The sequence below is a fragment of the Pelophylax lessonae genome (genome assembly GCF_965119305.1).
Source record: "Pelophylax lessonae genome assembly, chromosome: 4".
NCBI classification, from domain to species: domain Eukaryota; kingdom Metazoa; phylum Chordata; class Amphibia; order Anura; family Ranidae; genus Pelophylax; species Pelophylax lessonae.
In genome coordinates this window covers 609,413,380-609,433,117 of record NC_138771.1, presented here as the reverse complement: position 1 = coordinate 609,433,117, position 19,738 = coordinate 609,413,380, and the positions used below count along the sequence as shown (strand labels likewise).

Below are 19,738 nucleotides of genomic sequence, written 5' to 3'. Positions count from 1 at the left end.
TGCATATATTATTTATTGCACTTTTGGCACCTTTACTGATCATACAATATCAATTTACTAACTGTTTACATTGATCTTTTTTTTATTGAGTAATACACCAGGATTACATCGTTTTCTTAGCACTTTATTCACAACGCGGTCTCATTTAAAGCAGATTCATTGATATACAGAGTAGCGCCTACCTCACACTCCCTTTACACTTAATTTAACGTGTTTCAGACACCTCCTCTGTCTCTCCTTAGAAAACAACTAATCTTGGGCTTCAAGTACACTGGCAGCTCTCAGCAGCTCCTAAACTTAAGTTTAGGAGCTTTTGGCATTTTTTGCCAAAGCTCCTAATAGAGATGAGCTCGGGTGTGTTTGAGTCCCCACGTGCCCGATCCCGCCAGGAAGCCGACACTGCACTCCGCTAATCACAGGGACTGAGACATTTCCCGATCTGTGCAATGGCAGATTGGGAAATGTCTCAGTGCCTGTGATTAGCAGCTAGGACATTTAGGAGCTAGAGATGAGCTCGGGCGTGTTCGAGTTTCCACGTGCCCGATCCCGCCAGGAAGAAGACACTGCACTCCGCTAATCACAGGTACTGCACAGACAGTTCAGGAAATGTCTCAGTCCCTGTGATTAGTGGAGTGCAGTGTAGGCTTCCTGGCAGGATCAGGCATGTGGGAACTCGGACACGCTCGAGCCCATCTCTATTAGGTTCTTTTGGCAAAAAAAAAGCCAAAAACTCCTAAACTCAAGTTTAGGAGCTGCTGGGAGCTGCCAGTGTACATAAAGCCCAAGATTAGTTGTTTTCTGAGGAGAGACAGTAAAAAAGTAAGAGTTATATTTTGTTGGGAGTTACTTATTTTAGCCATAAGGGCTCTTTCACACTGTGTGTCCGTCGGACGGACTCCGTTTATCTTTTACGGTTGGAAAAGGGGGGGGCGTCTTATACATGGGGCGTCTTATACACGTAAAAATACGGTACATTTTTAACGATGGTGACCATATTAGGTTGTATTTTTATAGGAATGACTAGACATGATGAAAAGTTCTGATCCAGTTATCATTCAATCATAAAAATGTATTTCCTATATAATGCAGCAGGTCAATAAGTTTTCAGTTACAGTACTACAGCAAGAAAGCTGGGGTTATGAATGATCCATAAACATCCAGTTATGTCTAAAGCTGGGTACACACACAGTGGAGAATCCTCTCCACTGTGACACCGTATACAGACAGCTGGTTTTACACCGTGGAAATACACTGATCAGCACCTTCATCCAATTGGCTGCAGGCACTGACAATGAAAGTTTCCAGCTTGGCCATTTAACAAAAATCAATCTACTGATCACTTTTTGTTGAACAGGAAAGGGCACACACATTTAATTTGACAAGTCCCTGCTTAACCCTTGAAAATGTAATGTTTTTGAATTAGAGATCGACCGATTATCGGCAAAGCTGATATATCGAGGGCCGATCTGCACTTTCCCCATTATATTAGAATTGGCCACAAAGGTGACCGATATTGCCGATATTTCAGGAAAGTGCTGTACCGGAGTGATGCCTGCAGCTAGAGGCATCACCCTGGTACCGGCGTCCATAGCTGACGGTTGGCTGTCTTGTAATGACAACCAATGCGGCTGAGAAGCTGCTCGGCTTTCATTACAAGGAGCGGGAGGGGACGACCCGCCTCGGGCCAGTTTCCGCGGCTCACCCGGGTCTCCCGTCCCACCGCATGCTACCTGCACGCCCGCCGAAGACCCAATCAAAGCTGCATTCGGCTCTGTCTCCAGAAGTAATGTCATGATATCACTTCCGGGTGCTCGGTGCCACATTCAAAAAACTGACAGCGTTTAAAACAGCCAAACTTGGGTAGGGGGTGGAGACAAGGGGTGACTCAGAAGAGGGGAGTACCTGCACCTATTCTTGGAGAAAAAAAGCCCTGTTAGGAAGGATCCTTAAATGTAACCACATGATAATTGGATCAATAGATACCAACAACAAATAAAACAATGATTTCATATTCAATGGAATTGCCTAACTGATACTGAGGTCTTTTCCAAAGATAGCTTCTTGTTTTATCTGAATATTTTTACATACAATTTGTATGGCTTCTTAAAAAAAACATTCATGTGCAGCACCCATCCTGTACCAAATCCAGTTGCCCTATGTGATATTTGGAGAAATATTAGATTTAGTAAGTAATGTATGGAGAAAACCTTTGTAAAAAAAAAAAAAAAGAGCTTAATTTTGTAAACATTCCGTAAAACCATTTGCCTGGCCATTTTGCTGACCCTCTGGCTTCACAAATTTTAAAACCACTTACCTACCTAGAATAAATACCCTATCATGAAAGTCAGAATTTGTAATCTGTAAACCTTTTCTTGGTAAGTGGCACGAAGAATTGAATCCAGAGTCACAAGGGGACGGGTACTTGTAGCAGTGAAGATTCAGTAATGGCAACTTTCGTATTTCTCAAAAGATGGAATTCTTTTAGTTCTGATTATAAAACATACTGATTATTACTACATAAGTAGGAAAATCTCTGTGAGATGGGCAAATATGTAATACGAAGTCTCCATTCACACTACCGCGACTTGTCAGGCGACTTGTCAGCCTGACAAGTCGCGGTCCATCGCGGTCCATGCAGTGCTACAGAACCCGTTCTAATAGGATCGACACAAGTCGCTCCGACTTAGAAAAAGGTTCCTGTACTACTTCGGGGGCGACCTCGGAGCGACTTGCATAGACATTCATTATATGAAGTCCGTGCAAGTCGCGGCGAAGTTGCGGTGCACACGACTTCACAGGTCGCCCCCGAAGTCGTGCCGCTTCAGTGTGAATGCGGTCTAAATCTTTCATTCAGATGGAGCAGACCCACCAGTCACAAATTCCATATTTAGGCCCCTTTAACATGGGGTGGATCCATTTGGATGAGCCCTGCTTGCTCAGCGGGGATCCACGCTAAGCAGGAGGATGACAGGTCCATCTCTACTCACTGTGCAAAGACGGACCTGTCAGAGTCCTGCTGTCCTCTATGGGGAGATCTTCGGTTTTCATCCGATCCCATCTGATCCGACCTGCTGAATGGATGGCAAACGTATCGCCATCCATCTTTTCACCGGATCTTGACGGATCACCTGCCAGTGGAGGTCAATGGGTGGCCCAATCGGGTCTTCCTAAAATCGGTCCGATCGTGTGAAAGGGGCCTTACTGTTATTGATTTTATATAAACAACCACGGGCTAAGAAACGTGTTGGATTTTCATGATACCACACTAAGATGCCATTTTTAAAACAAAAAGTCGGCAGTTAAATGTAAATTACAGCAAATCTTTTTTTCTTTCAAAAATGTAATATTTGCTGAAGTATAGCTATTTCAGGAGATAGGGGTCCTCGGTAGAAGTCCTATGCGACGAAACGCGTCAGCACGCAGGCACGCTGTCTCCTTGATGATCATAGATGTTATGGCTGGATTCTGGATCTCGCCATTAGACTAAGCTGAAAGAGAACCATTCAGCACCGGTGAGCTGGCCATATCGACTTGATTATCATTTTAATGCTTGGAACTATTTTATCTGATGTAAGCATATTGGATCTGGGGGGTTATCTTTGGTGTGTTGTGTCGAATAAAAAAAACTGCAAGACAGTATTACACTATTGTGCCTCCTATTCCATTTCTTGGTGCGGTCTGGTCCCTGAGGGATACTCAATTGCAGTGGTCATCCGGTGGTAGCAGAGGTATTCCTGACTTCCAAGGGTGCAAGCAACCTATGCTTACAGGTGCATGATCATTATAACTCTGGTGAGTGTCCATTCCTAAGGGGAACACTTTTGGTGTGGTGAAGGTGAATGCCGGATCAGAATATTAAGCACTGGGAGTACTAATATTATATGGACAATTTGTGTTGCTTCAAACAAAGACTTTTTTGATTGTTTTATCACTCTTTTATGAGGACTGGATGATTTACAATATGATAATACATATTGAGCGCTGCTGTGTGTAATTAATGCTGAATATTTTCCAGTTTTAGTATTTATTACATTTGTTCATATATATTTATCAGCTATATCAGGAGATAGTGGAGTATATATATTTATCACCTATATCAGGAGATAGTGGAGTATATATATATTTATCACCTATATCAGGAGATAGTGGAGTATATATATATTTATCACCTATATCAGGAGATAGTGGAGTATATATATATATCACCTATATCAGGAGATAGTGGAGTATATATATTTACCAGTTATATCAGGAGATAGTGGAGTATATATATTTATCACCTATATCAGGAGATAGTGGAGTATATATATTTACCAGTTATATTATGAGACAGTGGAGTATATATATTTATCAGTTTTTGCAGGATATAAATCAGATCAGATAGTGCAGTATATATATATTTATTAGTTATTGTAGGATATATATATATCCACCAGTGCAGTATATGTATATCAGCCAAGTCCAGTGTATATATCCGCCAGAGCAGTATATATATATATCAGCCATTGCAGTGTAGTGTAGGGCTGATTCTTATGTTACACAGTGTACTGCAGTCAGTTTAGTGCTCTGCTCTGATTGTAGTGGGGCCACTGAAGTGTATTGTATACAACACGTCTGTGTCACCCCACTGATCCCCCTTTATTTTTTCATTGATATATTTTTTGTTTTTTTCTTTTCAATTCATTTCTAAGGGCCCTTTCACACCGCCGCTCCGTGTGTCCGCAAATCATCCCATCCGTTTGCGGATGATTTGCGGACATAATGTAAGTGAATGGCATTGCGGATGTCAGCGGAATACCATCCGCTGACATTATTATTATTATATTATACAGGATTTATATAGCGCTAACAGTTTGCGCAGCGCTTAACAAAAATGAGGGCAGACATTACATTTACACTACAATTTGAAACAAAAGGAATCAGAGGGCCCTGCTCGTTAGAGCTTACAGTCTAAAAGGGAGGGTCAATTGATACAAAAGGCAATAGCTGTGGGGGATGAGCTGATGGAGCAAGTGAAACAGCATTATTAGTTAGCAGCCAGGTAGGCTTCTTTTTCGATTTTCTTCCTTTCAGTTTTCTTCCTTTCAGTTCTGTTCCGTTTTTTGGAATGGAACAGAACCCTATTTTTTCATCCGTGTAAAAAACGGAAAGGAAGGAAAATCGGATGTCAGTGGTGTCATCCGCTGACATCCGCAGTGCCATATCCTATATTATGTCCGCATATCATCCGCAAACGGATGGGATGATATGCGGGCACACGGAGCGGATGACACAAATGTCATCCGCTCTGTGGAAAAAAAAAAAAAAAGTCCCGCAGCGGACCTTTCACACGGAGCGGCCGTGTGAAAGGTCCCTTATTTTTATTTTTTTTTTTTTTTAGCAGCATCAGGTTCTGTTGTTGCAATATTAGTACTCCCCTCTGTTTGCCGCAGGTGGTAGTGCGTCCTCCTGTGTCAGCAGCTATTTTTTTTTTTTTTCTTGTGCAGCAGCACTAATAATCTTAAAGGCATAATTGTGGCTCCCCTTGTGCATCTCATACGCTCTTACTTCAGCTCCAGAAGTGGGTGTTTTTTATTTTGGTGATGAACCAGCAGCAATAATATTAGGGCTATAATTGCTGTACCTCCTTGTGCATCTCAGGCGCTCTTCCTTCTGCTCCAGACGTGGTTTTTCTCTTAGCCCCCCCCCCCCCCTCCTCCCTCTCTCTCAGACCCTCTCTCAACCCCCCTTTCTCATGCCTTTCTCTCTCTCAGGCCTCCCTCTCTCTCAGGCCTTCCTCTCTCTCAGGCCTTCCTTTCTCACAGGCCTCCCTCTCTCTCTCAGGCCTCCCTCTCTCTCACAGGCCACCCTCTCTCTCTCAGGCCTCCCTCTCTCTCTCAGTCCTCCCTCTCTCTCAGGCCTCCCTCTCTCTCAGTCCTCCCTCTCTCTCAGGCCTCCCTCTCTCTCAGTCCTCCCTCTCTCTCAGGCCTCCCTCTCTCTCAGTCCTCCCTCTCTCTCAGGCCTCCCTCTCTCTCAGTCCTCCCTCTCTCTCAGTCCTCCCTCTCTCTCAGGCCTCCCTCTCTCTCAGGCCTCCCTCTCTCTCAGGCCTTCCTTTCTCACAGGCCTCCCTCTCTCTCTCAGGCCTCCTGCTCTCAGCCTTCCCTCCTCCCTCTCTAGCTCAGCTCCCCCTCTCTCAACCCCTCCTCTCTCAGCCCCCACTCTCTCTCTAGCCCTCCTCTCCCACCTCCACTGTCTCTCTCAGCCCCCCTCTCTCACCCCACCATCTCTCTCAGCCCCCCTCTCTCACCCCCACTGTCTCTCTCAGCCCCCCTCTTTCTCTCATCCGACTCCCTCTCTCACCCCCACTGTTTTACTCATCCCCCCTCTCTCTCTGCCCCCCCCTTTCACCCCCACTCTCTCTCAGCCCCCCTCTTTCTCTCATCCCACCCCCTCTCTCACCCCCACTATCTCTCTCACCCCCCCCTCTCTCTCTGGCCCCCCCTCTTTCACCCCCACTGTCTCAAACCCCCTCTCTCTCTCAACCCTCCTCTCTCCCTTAGCCCCAGTGTTTCTCTCACCCCAATAAGACTCCTTCTCTTATCCCCCACCCTCTCCCTTAGCCCCACTGTTTCTCTCACCCCAATATCTCTCTCAGCCCCACTCTTTCTCTCACCCCACTGTCTCTCTCAACCCCCTGTTGATGGGTGGAGTGGAGGGGTGGAGTCAGGGTGGAGCCAATGGGGAGGGGGGAAGGGCGGCAAAATGAGGTTTGACTAGGGTGTCAAAAATCCTTGCACCAGCCCTGACCCAGTACATAACATACTCCAGAACCATACACTCTGCCTAGCACTCTCCTGCACTCTGTGTATACCAGAAACCTGCACTCTGTAGGTAACGCACTCCAGAACCATACACTGTGCCTATTACTCTCATACATAATGCACTCCAAAACCCAGCACCTTGTGCATACCGCACTCCAAAACCCTGCACTCTGTACATAACACACTCCAGAACCATACACAGCTGTGTCTAGCACTCTTCTTCACTCTGAATATAATGCACTTCCGAACCCAGCACCTTGTGCATAGCATTCTCCAGAACCCTGCACTCTGTACATAAATCCAGAACCCTGCACCTTGTGAATAATGCACTCCAGAACCCTGCACTCTGTATCTGCACCCTCCAGAACCCTGCACTCTGTGCATAACGCACTCCAGAACCATGCTCCCTATGCAAAAGGCACTCTAGATCATGCAGTCTGTATCTAGTTCTCACCTGAGCCCTGCACTGCGTATGTAAAGCACTCCTGAAACCTGCCCCTTGTGCGTATCAAACTCCTGAACGCTGCACTCTGTACATAGCGCACTCCTGAATGCTGCACTCTGTACATAGCGCACTCCTGAACACTGCACTCTGTACATAGCACACTCCTGAACCCTGCACTCTGTACATAGCGCACTCCTGAACGCTGCACTCTGTACATAGCGCACTCCTGAACGCTGCACTCTGTACATAGCGCACTCCTGAACGCTGCACTCTGTACATAGCGCACTCCTGAACCCTGCACTCTGTACATAGCGAACTCCTGAACGCTACACTCTGTACATAGCGCACTCCTGAATGTTGCACTCTGTACATAGCGCACTCCTGAATGCTGCACTCTGTACATAGCGCACTCCTGAACCCTGTACTCTGTACATAGCGCACAGCTGAACGCTGCACTCTGTACATAGCGCACTCCTGAACCCTGTACTCTGTACATAGTGAAATCCAGAACCCTGTACTCTGTACATAGCGCACTCCTGAACGCTGCACTCCTTACATAGCACACTCCTGAACCCTGCACTCTGTACATAGTGTACTCCTGAACCCTGTACTCTGTACATAGCGCACTCCTGAACCCTGTACTCTGTACATAGCGTACTCTTGAACCCTGCACTCTGTACATAGCGCACTCCTGAACCCTGTACTCTGTACATAGGGCACTCCTGAACCCTGTACTCTGTACAAAGCACATTGTCAGTCACTCTCTACCTCAAGTGTCCCTCATTCTGAGGATCAGAAGTTGGAAGGTATGCTCTATCTGTCTCAAAAAATTAAAAAAAAAATGTCATATGGGTACAGTGTTGCATGACTGCGCAATTGTCATTCAAAGTGTGACAGCACTGTAAGCTGAAAATTGGCCTGGGCAGGAAGGGGGTAAAAGTGCCCAGTAGGCAAGTGGTTAAAAAAATAGTACTTTTAATTTAAAGAGGAAGTAAACCCTCCTCTGACACTTTTACCTATAGGTGATCCTATGATAAGGCTTACCTATAGGTACTGTAAATATCTCCTAAACATGCACCGTTTAGGAGATATTTACCTCACATGCAGCCAGTGACATCACTGGCGCATGCGCTCTGAAGGAACGGCCGCTGGTGCCGTTCCTTCAGAGTCCCGTGCCGTGACCGTCGGCTCCCGCGCGCGTGCGCGGGAGTGACGTCACCACGGCTCCGGCCAATCAGATGGCCGGATGCTGCGATCCCTGAAGACGGGCCACTGGACATGTCGCCCGTCATACAGGTAAGCCGATGGCACGGCGGGGGCTTGTTCTAAGGTAAGTATTTCATAATGAGCTAGTATGCGATGCATACTGGCTCATTATGTGTTTCTCTTTCAGGTTACAAAATATATATATATATATATATATATATATATATATGTATATGTATATGGGTTTACAACCTCTTTAACAAATGTACTCTTGGTAAAAATACATCATCGGCAGTACATCAATATGGCCACAAGATAGCGCTGCGCGACCATAGTTGAGACATTGTGCGTGAGAGCAGCTTAGCAGAGACTCGTTTTTGTTGTGCGATGCCCCGACCAAGATGGCCGCTCCCTGCTGACACGTGCTTCCGGTCCAGTAGCAAGTTTAACTCATCGTCTGTGTCGCAGTCAGCTTGTGGTGATGGCGCAGGGGTCAGGAAAGCTCAAGGCAAAGCCTAAGAAAAAGGCCACCAACAAGCCCTCAGGGGTGATGAGGAAAGGAGGTGAGAGCACATTGTAGTGAGAGGAGCCTGGATTGCTTCCTATTCTGGGACCTGTAGATCCTCAGTCAGGAGCACGTGATGTAAACATTTGTTGGTGGGGCCCCTGGATGATGTGAGAATACTCCCAGTATTGCATGTCATTTGTTGGTGGGGCCCCTGGGTGTCCCCTGTGTTTGTCATTTGTTGGTGGGGCCCCTGGGTGTCCCCCGTGTTTGTCATTTGTTGGTGGGGCCCCTGGGTGTCCCCATGTTTGTCATTTGTTGGCGGGGCCCCTGGGTGTCCTCCGTGTTTGTCATTTGTTGGCGGGGCCCCTGGGTGTCCTCCGTGTTTGTCATTTGTTGGTGGGGCCCCTGGGTGTCCCCTGTGTTTGTCATTTGTTGGTGGGGCCCCTGGGTGTCCCCTGTGTTTGTCATTTGTTGGTGGGGCCCCTGGGAGTCCCCCGTGTTTGTCATTTCTTGGCGGGGCCCCTGGGAGTCCCCCGTGTTTGTCATTTGTTGGCGGGGCCCCTGGGTGTCCCCCGTGTTTGTCATTTGTTGGCGGGGCCCCTGGGTGTCCCCTGTGTTTGTCATTTGTTGGTGGGGCCCCTGGGTGTCCCCTGTGTTTGTCATTTGTTGGTGGGGCCCCTGGGAGTCCCCCGTGTTTGTCATTTGTTGGCGGGGCCCCTGGGTGTCCCCCGTGTTTGTCATTTGTTGGTGGGGCCCCTGGGAGTCCCCCGTGTGTGTCATTTGTTGGTGGGGCCCCTGGGAGTCCCCCGTGTGTGTCATTTGTTGGTGGGGCCCCTGGGAGTCCCCCGTGTGTGTCATTTGTTGGTGGGGCCCCTGGGAGTCCCCCGTGTGTGTCATTTGTTGGTGGGGCCCCTGGGTGTCCCCCGTGCGTGTCATTTTTTTGGTGGGGCCCCTGGGTGTCCCCCGTGCGTGTCATTTTTTTGGTGGGGCCCCTGGGTGTCCCCTGTGTGTGTCATTTTTTTGGTGGGGCCCCTGGGTGATCTGGGAGTCCCCCATGCATGTCATTTTGTTTGTGGGGCCCCTGGGAGTTCCCTGTGCATGTCATTTGTTGGTGGGGCCCCTGGGTGATCTGGGAGTCCTCTGTGCATACCCTTTGTTGGTGGGGCACAGTCCAGCTGAATAAAAGGGGGGGGGGGGGACATTGCCAGCAACAACATATTTTTTTTTTTTTTTTTTTAACGTTGTGGGGGGTCTTTTTTTTTTCTGGGTGTGATGGATCTACATCAGGGGACATTTTTTTTTAAATAAAGGAGTTCTCAAAAACCTGTCTGTTTTTATTTTGACACTTTTTTGGTGAATTGGTAGGGGTGCTATGTACCCCATACTCATTCACATAGTGGGGACCAGGATCTGGGGACCCCCCTTGTTTAGAGGGGGCTTCCAGATTCCCATAAGCCCCCCCACCCATCCGCAGACCCCCCACAACCACAGCGCAAGGTTGTGGGGAAGAGACTTTTGTCCCCATCAACATGGGAACAAGGTGCTTTGCATGTGGCCTGGTAGGGTTCAGGAGCGGGGCTCGCTTGTCCCCCATCTTTCCTGGGCTGCATGCTTGGACAAGGGTCTGGTATAGATTTTGGGGGGGGACCCCACACGTTTTTTTTTTTTTTTTTTTGGTCGGGAGTTATAACTGCGTTAGCGCCCATTCAGACTGGCGCGACACGACTTGCTGGGGCGACCTGTGAAGTCGAGACTTGCAGGGACTTCATATAATTGAAGTCTATGCAAGTCGCCTCCAGGTGGCCCCAAAGTAGTACAGGACCCTTTTTCTAAGTCGGAGCGACTTTTGTCGCTCCTATTAGAACGGGTCCTGTACTATTCAATGGCGGGCGACCGACCGTAACTTGTCAGGCGACCAAGTCGCCTGACAAGTCGCGCTAGTGTGAATGGACCCTTAATTTAAAGGAGATTTGACTCATTTTCTTTTGTGTTTACAAATGTCATTTTTGCTGCAGCAGGTTCTATACATGGTACAATTACGCCATGTCACAGGCAGACCAAGGGGACCCGTCCGGCACTGTTTTTATTGTTGCACTTTAAGGATAATTAAAATCACTTCTCCTAAAAAAAAAAACTATCTTTTTTTTGCATTGATACATGTCCCCCAGGGCAGTACCTGGACCCCCATACCCATTTTATGGCCAATTACTTGCATATAACCCTTCAAAATGGGCACTTTTGATTTCCTCTGTTCAGCTCCCATAGACTTCAATGGAGTTTGGGGCAGAACTTTTCCCCTGTTCAGGAGTTCTGCTGCGAACCGAACGGGGAGTGTTGGCCCATCCCTACTGCCGACTATAGCCAGTGGCAGTGATTGTACAAAAAAATGACAGGCTGGTTTTACAGAAGTCAATCGATAGATTGATCTTAAAGCGGAGTTCCAGCCATTCACTCACCTGTCCAGCGATGCGGCCGCCCGAAGCCTCGATCCTCTCCCTTGGCGCCGGCATCACTGCTGTGGGCACCCGGCTGTTACAGTTTGCGGCTTCACAGCCGGGTACCCACTGCGCATGCGCGAGTCACGCTGCGCGCCGTGATTGGCCGGCAATCTTCTGGGACCTCTGACACGTCCCAAAAAAAATGACATGCCAAATGTGGCATGTCAGGGGGTCAGGACTCTCTAAAGCGGAAGTTCCACTTTTGGGTGGAACTCCGCTTTAATTCGATCAGTTCCTGTTGCACCGGATGAATTTTGATTTGTCATGGCCAGCTTTAATCTCTAACGCCCCACTTTCTGACAAACAACTGGGGTACTTCCAGTATGGGGGATCATGTGACGCACTCGCCTTCCTCTCATGTGTTAGTGCCATCCCTGGTGATTGGGCCTGCACTGTCACATGGGGGCAGGGAGAGAATCCTTATCTTTATGCAAGAGGAACTTAGAGTGACATAGATTTCATTTTTTTTTTTTTTAAATGACCCAAACCCTTCATTCACACACTGGATGTGGATGGGGGAATCCCTCCCACTGAGCTATTGTGTTCTGAACTTCTGACAGTTGGGAGACTTTCCCGTCATCCTCATACACTGATCAGCGCTGCAGGCTGTAGCCGGTGGGGACAATCCGGGAGGGCGGTTGTACAGAAGTTGATCGTTAGATGGACTTCTGTAGAACCTCAGTGCCCATACATGGATCAAAATTCATCTGCTGAACTGGTGGAATTCCGATTCATGTGTGGTTGGCGTTGGAGCTTACATAGAGCACCTCTTTCTCACTCGCAGAGCTCGAATGAGCCAACCTAAAGTGGTTCTAAAGGTTATTAAAATAATAAACATGTTATACCTGCTATGTGCATACCTGTGACATGCGGAGGAGGAGGAGGAATGGTATTAAACCGCTTCTAATTTTGGAGTTCTTCCTCATGAGGGATTCTCAGGAAGTTACACAGAATCTAGTTTCCATTTTTATTGGTAAGTATTACCAACTGGAATTCTTCTCTAGGGTGTCCATGGTCATATTGTCAGATGACTGCATTGTAGATGATTGACCTTCAAATTGTAGAGGACACCTGGATGGATCCGTTTTCAGGTTTTCTCTCCCAGGCTGACAGTGATAGCGGCTTGTCCAATATTAGAGTTCTGTTCATCACTGCCAACGCTGAGCTGATTCTAAATGTAGGTGAATGATTGTAAAATCCAGTATGTGGTGCTTGTGTCGGGACGGCTATCTGCCTGGCACTTTATGGTGTTTGTTCTCCAAATACCTACTGACTTTTTTTTTTTGTCTTTTAGCTCGAATGATCGCACCTAAGAAGTCTCGGGTGATCCACCAGCAAAAGCTGAAGAAGGTGAGTGAGCCTGTGAAATGGAGCTCTTCATCATATATAATCTCTTCTATATAAATGATATACAAAGAGGAATTGAAATGATCATTATCTTTCTGAGATAGTCCTTAATGGAAAGCTTCAGTGATCACGTTTGAAGGACCGTTTTTGTGTCAGTACGTTCTATCCAAGCATCTTTCCCTGTTGTGAGCACGTGCGCACTTTTCTCCCCCCTGTTCCGAGCTCACGCTCTCTCCCCCCGTCCTGAGCTTGCGCTTCCCCCCCCCCTCCTTGTCCCGAGCTTGCGCGCTCTTCTCCCCCCCTGTCCCGAGCTTGCACGCTCTTCGCCCCCCCCCCCCCCCCTGTCCCGAGCTTGCGCGCTCTTCTCCCCCCCCTGTCCCGAGCTTGCGCGCTCTTCTTCCCCCCCCCCCTCCCCCCCCCGTCCGGAGCTCGCGGGCTCTTCTCCCCCGTCCCGAGCTCGCGCGTTCTTCTCCCCCCCACCCCCTTGTCCCCAGCTCACGCGCTCTTCTTTTTTTTTTTTTTGCGTTATCCATTGAGGGACACATTAATTCAGATATTGCAGTTATACTGCCGCCTACAGGACAATTGGACACTGACGAAACAAAGAAATAGTTTTCCAACCCAGGATAGCGCTTCCCCCCGTTGCAACATGCCTTTGTTTTTAGGTAGTGGGGTAAGAAGATGGACATCTTTTCCCTTGCTCTGCTGAGGAAAGTCTAACCAATATTGCTAAGCCTTCTTTCTTTCTTTTTTTTTTTTTTTTTTTTTTTTTTTTTTTTTTTTTGTGGGACATGCCCACTCCTTGTAGGTTATCATGTTCTTCTAGATGATTCAAGGCTTCCCCCTAGTAAGTCTCTTGCTTAAAGTATAATAAGTATGCTGAAGGTAAGAAAGTAATGGTACACCGAAACCGAAAATCCAGGATGCACTTAGCCGAAACTGACATTTTTAAAAATATATTTACAGTATCTCACAAAGTGGGTACACCCCTCACATTTTTGTAAATATTTTATTATATCTTTTCATGTGACAACACTGAAGAAATGACACTTTGCTACAATGTAAAGTAGTGAGTGTACAGCTTGTATAACAGTGTAAATTTACTGTCCCCTCAAAATAACTCAACGCACAGCTATTAATGTCTAAACCTCTGGCAACAAAAGTGAGTACACCCTTAAGTGAAAATGTCCAATTAGCCATTTTCCCTCCCCGGTGTCATGTGACCATGTTACAAGGTCTCAGGTTTAAGTGGGGAACAGGTGTGTTAAATTTGGTGTTATCGCTCTCACTCTCTCATACTGGTCACTGGAAGTTCAACATGGCCCCTCATGGCAAAGAACTCTCTGAGGATCTGAAGAAAAAAAAAAAGAGTTGTTGCTCTACATAAAGATGGCCTAGGGTATAAGAAGATTGCCAAGACCCTGAAACAGAGCTGCAGCATGGTGGCCAAGACCATACAGCAGTATAACAGGACAGGTTCCACTCAGAACAGGCCCCGCCATGGTTGACCAAAGAAGTTGAGTGCACGTGCTCAGCATGATATCCAGAGGTTGTCCTTGGGAAATAGACGTATGAGTGCTGCCAGTATTGCTGCAGAGGTTGAAGGGGTGGGGGGGTCAGCCTGTCAGTGCTCAGACCATACGCCGCACACTGCATCAAATTGGTCTGCATGCTGTCATCCCAGAAAGAAGCCTCTTCTAAGGATCATACACAAGAAAAGAAAGCCCGCAAATAGTTTGCTGAAGAGAAGCAGACTAAGGACATGGATTACTGTAACCATGTCCTGTGGTCTGATGAGACCAAGATGAACTTATTTGTTTCAGATGGTGTCAAGTGTGTGTGGCGACAACCAGGTGAGGAGTACAAAGACAAGTGTGTCCTACCTACAGTCAAGCATGGTGGTGGGAGTGTCATGGTCTGGGGCTGCATGAGTGCTGCCGACACTGGGAGCTACAGTCCATTGATGGAACCATGTATGCCAACACGTACTGTGACAAACTGAAGCAGAGCATGACCCCCCCCCCCCCCCCCCTCCCTTCGAAGACTGGACCGCAGGCCATCAATCCAAACATAACGACCCCAAACACACCTCTGAGACAACCACTGCCTTGCTAAAGAGACTGAGGGTAAAGGTGATGGACTGGCCAAGCATGTCTCCAGACCTAAATCCTATTGAGCATCTGTGGGGCATCCTCAAATGGAAGGTGGAGGAGCGCAAGGTCTCTAACATCCACCAGCTCTGTGTTGTCGTCATGGAGGAGTGGAAGAGGACTCCAGTGGCAACCTGTGATCTCCATGCCCAAGAGGGTTAAGGCAGTGCTGGAAAATTAATGGTGGCCACACAGAATATTGGCACTTTGGGCCCAATTTGGACATTCACTTAGGGGTGTACTCACTTTTGTTTCCAGTGGTTTATACATTAATGGCTGTGTGTTGAGTTATTCTGAGGGGACAGCAAATGTACACTGTTATAAAAGCTGTACACCCACTACTTTACATTGTAGCAAAGTGTCATTTCTTCAGTGTTGTCACATGAAAAGATAGAATAAAATATTTACAAAAATGTGAGGGGTGTACTCACTTTTGTGAGATACTGTAATTGTATTATAATCGACTTTTAATATATATATGATCATGAATTTCAATGAATATGAATTTGTCAGCCATCACGGCACCTTTTTGGCCGATAGGCTGCTTTCACGCTGAGCAGCTTATGCAGCACTTTTGCAATAATAAAATTCAGCAGAAAACGCATACCTTAAAAATTCTATGTACCTCTTCACACTGGTCCTTTGTAGTGTTAAAAATCCTGCTTGCTGCATTTTTGTTTCATGCTTGGACAGTTAAAAAAAAAAAAACGCACCTCCCAATTGAAATGCATTGGCAACGCAGCAACAACGCATCAAAAACGCACCAGTGTTGCGTTTTTGATGCTGTTTTTGAGTCACGTGACCTATAGAAAATGCCCCATAAGCACAGCAAAATCACGTGCATGTTCAACGGCCATTAGCACCTTTTTTTTCCTATTGGCAAAATGCTGATAACCCAATTTTCACCGGTTTTTTTTTTTTTTTTTTTTTTTTTTTTTGGGTGGTCGAAATTTCATTGCATCACTAGAAGAAAGGTGAAAAAGTGAGATGCATTTTTTTTTCTCCCCCCTTTTTCTTCCTTTCTTAAGGGACATTCACCCGTTCTATTTGTCCTAGTGACCATTAGACCAAAATTGCCTAAAGAGGAGGGGGGGAGGGGAGTCTTTATTATCACCGAAAGAGGGGGAAAAGTTTTTCAGTGAGGGCTTGAGTTATGGTGACTACCATGGATTTCCCTCACTTTTGGAGGGATTTCCTTTCATTTCCTGTTGTGGCTATTGGACAGAAAGTGAAGAGAAATCTCCTCATTGGGATCCTCCCTTTCAAAAAAAAAAAAGTTTTGCCTATAGTTCTACTTTCACCAGGTTGGTTATCAGGCCAGATAAAATCTTACAGAGTTTTTTTAATTCCTTGATCCCAGGGAACCAAGGGTGCAAAGGCTAATGGCCTTCCCACTTGGACTGACTTTTACCATGACCTGTTTTATTTTAACCCGTATAAACTTGATGGTGTTTCTCCAAGCAGAAATGCCTTGTTCTGCTGGTGTTCAGGAGAAGGGGTTCTGGCACAGGATATCACTCATCCAGTAATGTGAAGAGAACAAAACAGAAAAACCGCCACTTGCCCAGCTTGATCTTGGTAGTAACATGTATATGTGGCAGCCCCAGCCAACGCTGCTCCACAGACCATGCCCTCTGCCACGTTTTGCCCCACCCATCCGGGCTTAGACCCAGAGGACTATGACTAAGCCCTGATAGGACAAAATGCGTCAGTGCAAGTGGTCTGTGGTGCAGTGTTGGCTGAGGCTGCCACATATACATGTTACTACCAGGATCAACCCAGGCGAGCTGCAGTTTTTCTGTTTTGATTTGTTTTATTTTAGATTACGTTGGGACCTTTTTTCTTGTAGGGGTCCTATTTTCCGGTTATACAGATTAGGTTGTGGGTCTCTGCTTCCCTTAGGCCATGTTGTTCAAAAAAGGGCAGAGGCATGTCCCGGGAAATTATAGGCCGGGACATGTCTGACATCGATAGTATGTAAACTTCTGGAGGGGATAAGGGACTATATCGTAGCGTTTGCTAAAGACAACAACATCATCAGCAGTAATCAGCCCGGGTTTACAAATGGGCGTTCTTGTCAAACCAATCTCTTAACATTCTACGAGGAGGTGAGCTAGGTAGGGGGAGACCAGTGGATGTGGTTTACCTGGATTTCGCTAAGGCGTTTGATACAGTTCCCCACAAGCGCTTAATTTATAAAATAAGGTCTGCAGGCATCGACCACAAGGTTTGCTCTTGGATATGGAACTGACTAAAAGGGGGTGTCCAAAGGGTGGTAATAAATAGCGCAAACTCAGACTGGTCTGAGGTGGTAAGCGGGGTCCCTTAAGGCTTATTCCTGGGACCAACCTTGTTCAATTTATTCATAAACAGCATTGAGGACGGGATCAGTAGTTCTATATCAGTTTTTGCAGATGACACAACATTGGCCAGGGCAATAACTTCACAACATGAAGCAGATATCCTACAGAATGACCTGAACAAAATAACAGAGTGGGCAACGACATGGCAAATGAGGTTTAATGTGGAGAAGTGTAAGGTTTTGCACTTGGGGACTAAAAACATAAAAGCACAATACGCTTTAGGAGGGGAATCAAAAATGGAGAAAGATCTGTGAGTCTTGGTAGAGGATAGACTAAGCAATAGCATGCAATGTCAAGTGGCAGCTGCCAAAGCCGGCAGAATATTAGCATGCAAAAAGAAAGGGATGTATTCCAGAGATAAGACTATAATCCTTCCACTTTATAAAACTCTGGTCGCCAGTCCTCAGGAGGGATGTGTTGGAGCTGGAGAGAGTCCAGAGAAGGGCAACTAAACTGATTAGGGGATTGGAGGACCTTAATTATGAAGAACGTCTACAATCGCCTAATGTATTCTCCCAAGAGGAGAAACGCCTGAGAGGGGACATGATAGCGAATTATAAATACCTCAATGGTGATCTCAGCGTAGAAAAAAATTATTCAGTCGCAAGGATTGCATGAGGACTTGAGGGCATACAATGCGATTAGAGGAGAAGTGTTTTAACCTCAGGCAACGCAGGGGGTTCTTTACTGTTAAGGCTACAAGATTGTGGAATTCTCTACCACAAGAGGTGGTTTCTGTGGGAAGTATGGCTACTTTCAAAAGACTGTTGGACGTACATCTCAAGGATCAGAACATTAAGGGGTAGGAGATATGATTACGGCCACCCACACCTACACAGGTTGAACTAGATGGACTATTGTCTTTATTCAACCTCAGCTACTATGTAACTATGTTCAGACAAGCGGCAGCCGCCGCTCTGAAAAGCGAATTGCGGTTGATCCCTTGGCAGAAGGTTGATTGTCGGCTGGGAGGTGACATGTCTGTGTCTCACCGCCTGCTTTAAACTGAAATGGCCAAACCACTTGAATTAGTTGCATTCGGCAGGCAGTTCCACTGCTGAACACGACCCATTCAAGTGGTTTGGCCTTTTCAGGGTTTACTTTTTTGCCATAGAATCTGTACAACCCTAAGTGACTGCATGTTCTTTAAGTGGGAGGTGGTAAATCCAGGCCTCCTTTTACAGCCCCACCTGGCCGCTTGTGTGAACGGGGCCTTATTGTTCCACCGGTTTTGGTTCATCAGCTTTTTGCTGGTGCAGGTTGGTGTCTCCTTGCTCATGGAGTCATCTCCCTCTGGCGTTGTTCTTTCTGTCTTAGCCTTGAGCCTCAGGATGATTCTCTTTGCTTTCCATCTGGTCCTGTGAGCAGATTTCACCTGTCAAGTAGGGGACTTTGTCTCCTCTTTTTTCAGCTTTGGGCATTGGTCCTTCAGGCAGTTCTTGTGCTACAAGTCCTCCCCAGTTCTGTTTTTGTAAGGCCTGTTAGCTATTGTTGAGTTGCCCATCCCTCAGTTGGACAATTCCTGAATATCCTGACAATATATGACTTCCTGAGTACCTCAGTGGAAGAGAATGAAAGTAGGATTTCTGTAATTACCATAAAATCCTTTTCTTTGTCCATTGAGGGGCACAGGTCCCATCCCTCCTGTGTTTGTATTAATCATGTTCTTGGTACCAAAGTGAAGCATGCTGGGTAGAAGAGGGGCTGTGCTGGCTCAGTTTTTCTGTTTGCCAGTGTCCAAACCTCCTGTTGGCGGCAGAATAACAAAATGAGTTCCTGTGTCCCTCAGTGGACTAAAGGAAAATGACGGTGGGTACCAAAATCCTAGATGCTAATTTTTGTCGGTTCAAAATATTTTTTTCTTAGAAGTAACTCCCTTTTATTTGGCACTATCCACAGAATCTAGAAGTCCAGATCCGAAATAAGATAGAGCATGACGTCACCATGAAAGCCAGCGCCAACATGCCCAAAAAGCTTGCCCTGCTAAAAGCACCAGCACAGACGGACAAGAAAGAGAAGAGCGCCTCTGCTGGTAGCAGCAAGACATGATCAGGGAGATCCGTGAAATGATGGCAGCGTGTCCTCCTTCACCTCTGTTTTCTTGTAAATATGCTGGGTGTTTCATAATTCAGATTTTAATAAAATGCTTTTTCTAAGTCTCAAACATGTCTGTCTGCTGATCGATCATAAAAAAGGTAAATGTTTTCTGTGTTTAGTGTGTAAGTCCATGTATGTGCCATCCTACAGCCACCAATCTGATGTAAAGCCCAACTGGATGGCATTTAGGGCCCAATTCAAGTCAATTCACTAAAGTAAGTAAATGCATGCATTCAATTAGTAGTCCAGGCATGCGGTATTTAACCAGTTGACCTCAGGAAGATTTACCCCCTTTCATGACCAGGCCATTTTTTTTGCCATACG

The 19,738-nt window shown here is 46.5% G+C and overlaps 1 protein-coding gene across 1 annotated transcript; it reads left to right on the top strand.

Moving 5' to 3' along the window:
• The first annotated feature begins 8,847 nt into the window (after window positions 1-8,847).
• LOC309555067 (leydig cell tumor 10 kDa protein homolog) lies at window positions 8,848-19,397 on the top strand. The gene is made up of 3 exons (XM_082256890.1): window positions 8,848-9,014; window positions 12,752-12,807; window positions 19,217-19,397. The coding sequence occupies exons 1-3, from the start codon at window positions 8,933-8,935 to the stop codon at window positions 19,364-19,366; spliced, it is 288 nt and encodes a 95-aa protein (XP_082113016.1). The 5' UTR covers window positions 8,848-8,932; the 3' UTR covers window positions 19,367-19,397.
• The last annotated feature ends 341 nt before the right edge of the window (window positions 19,398-19,738 follow it).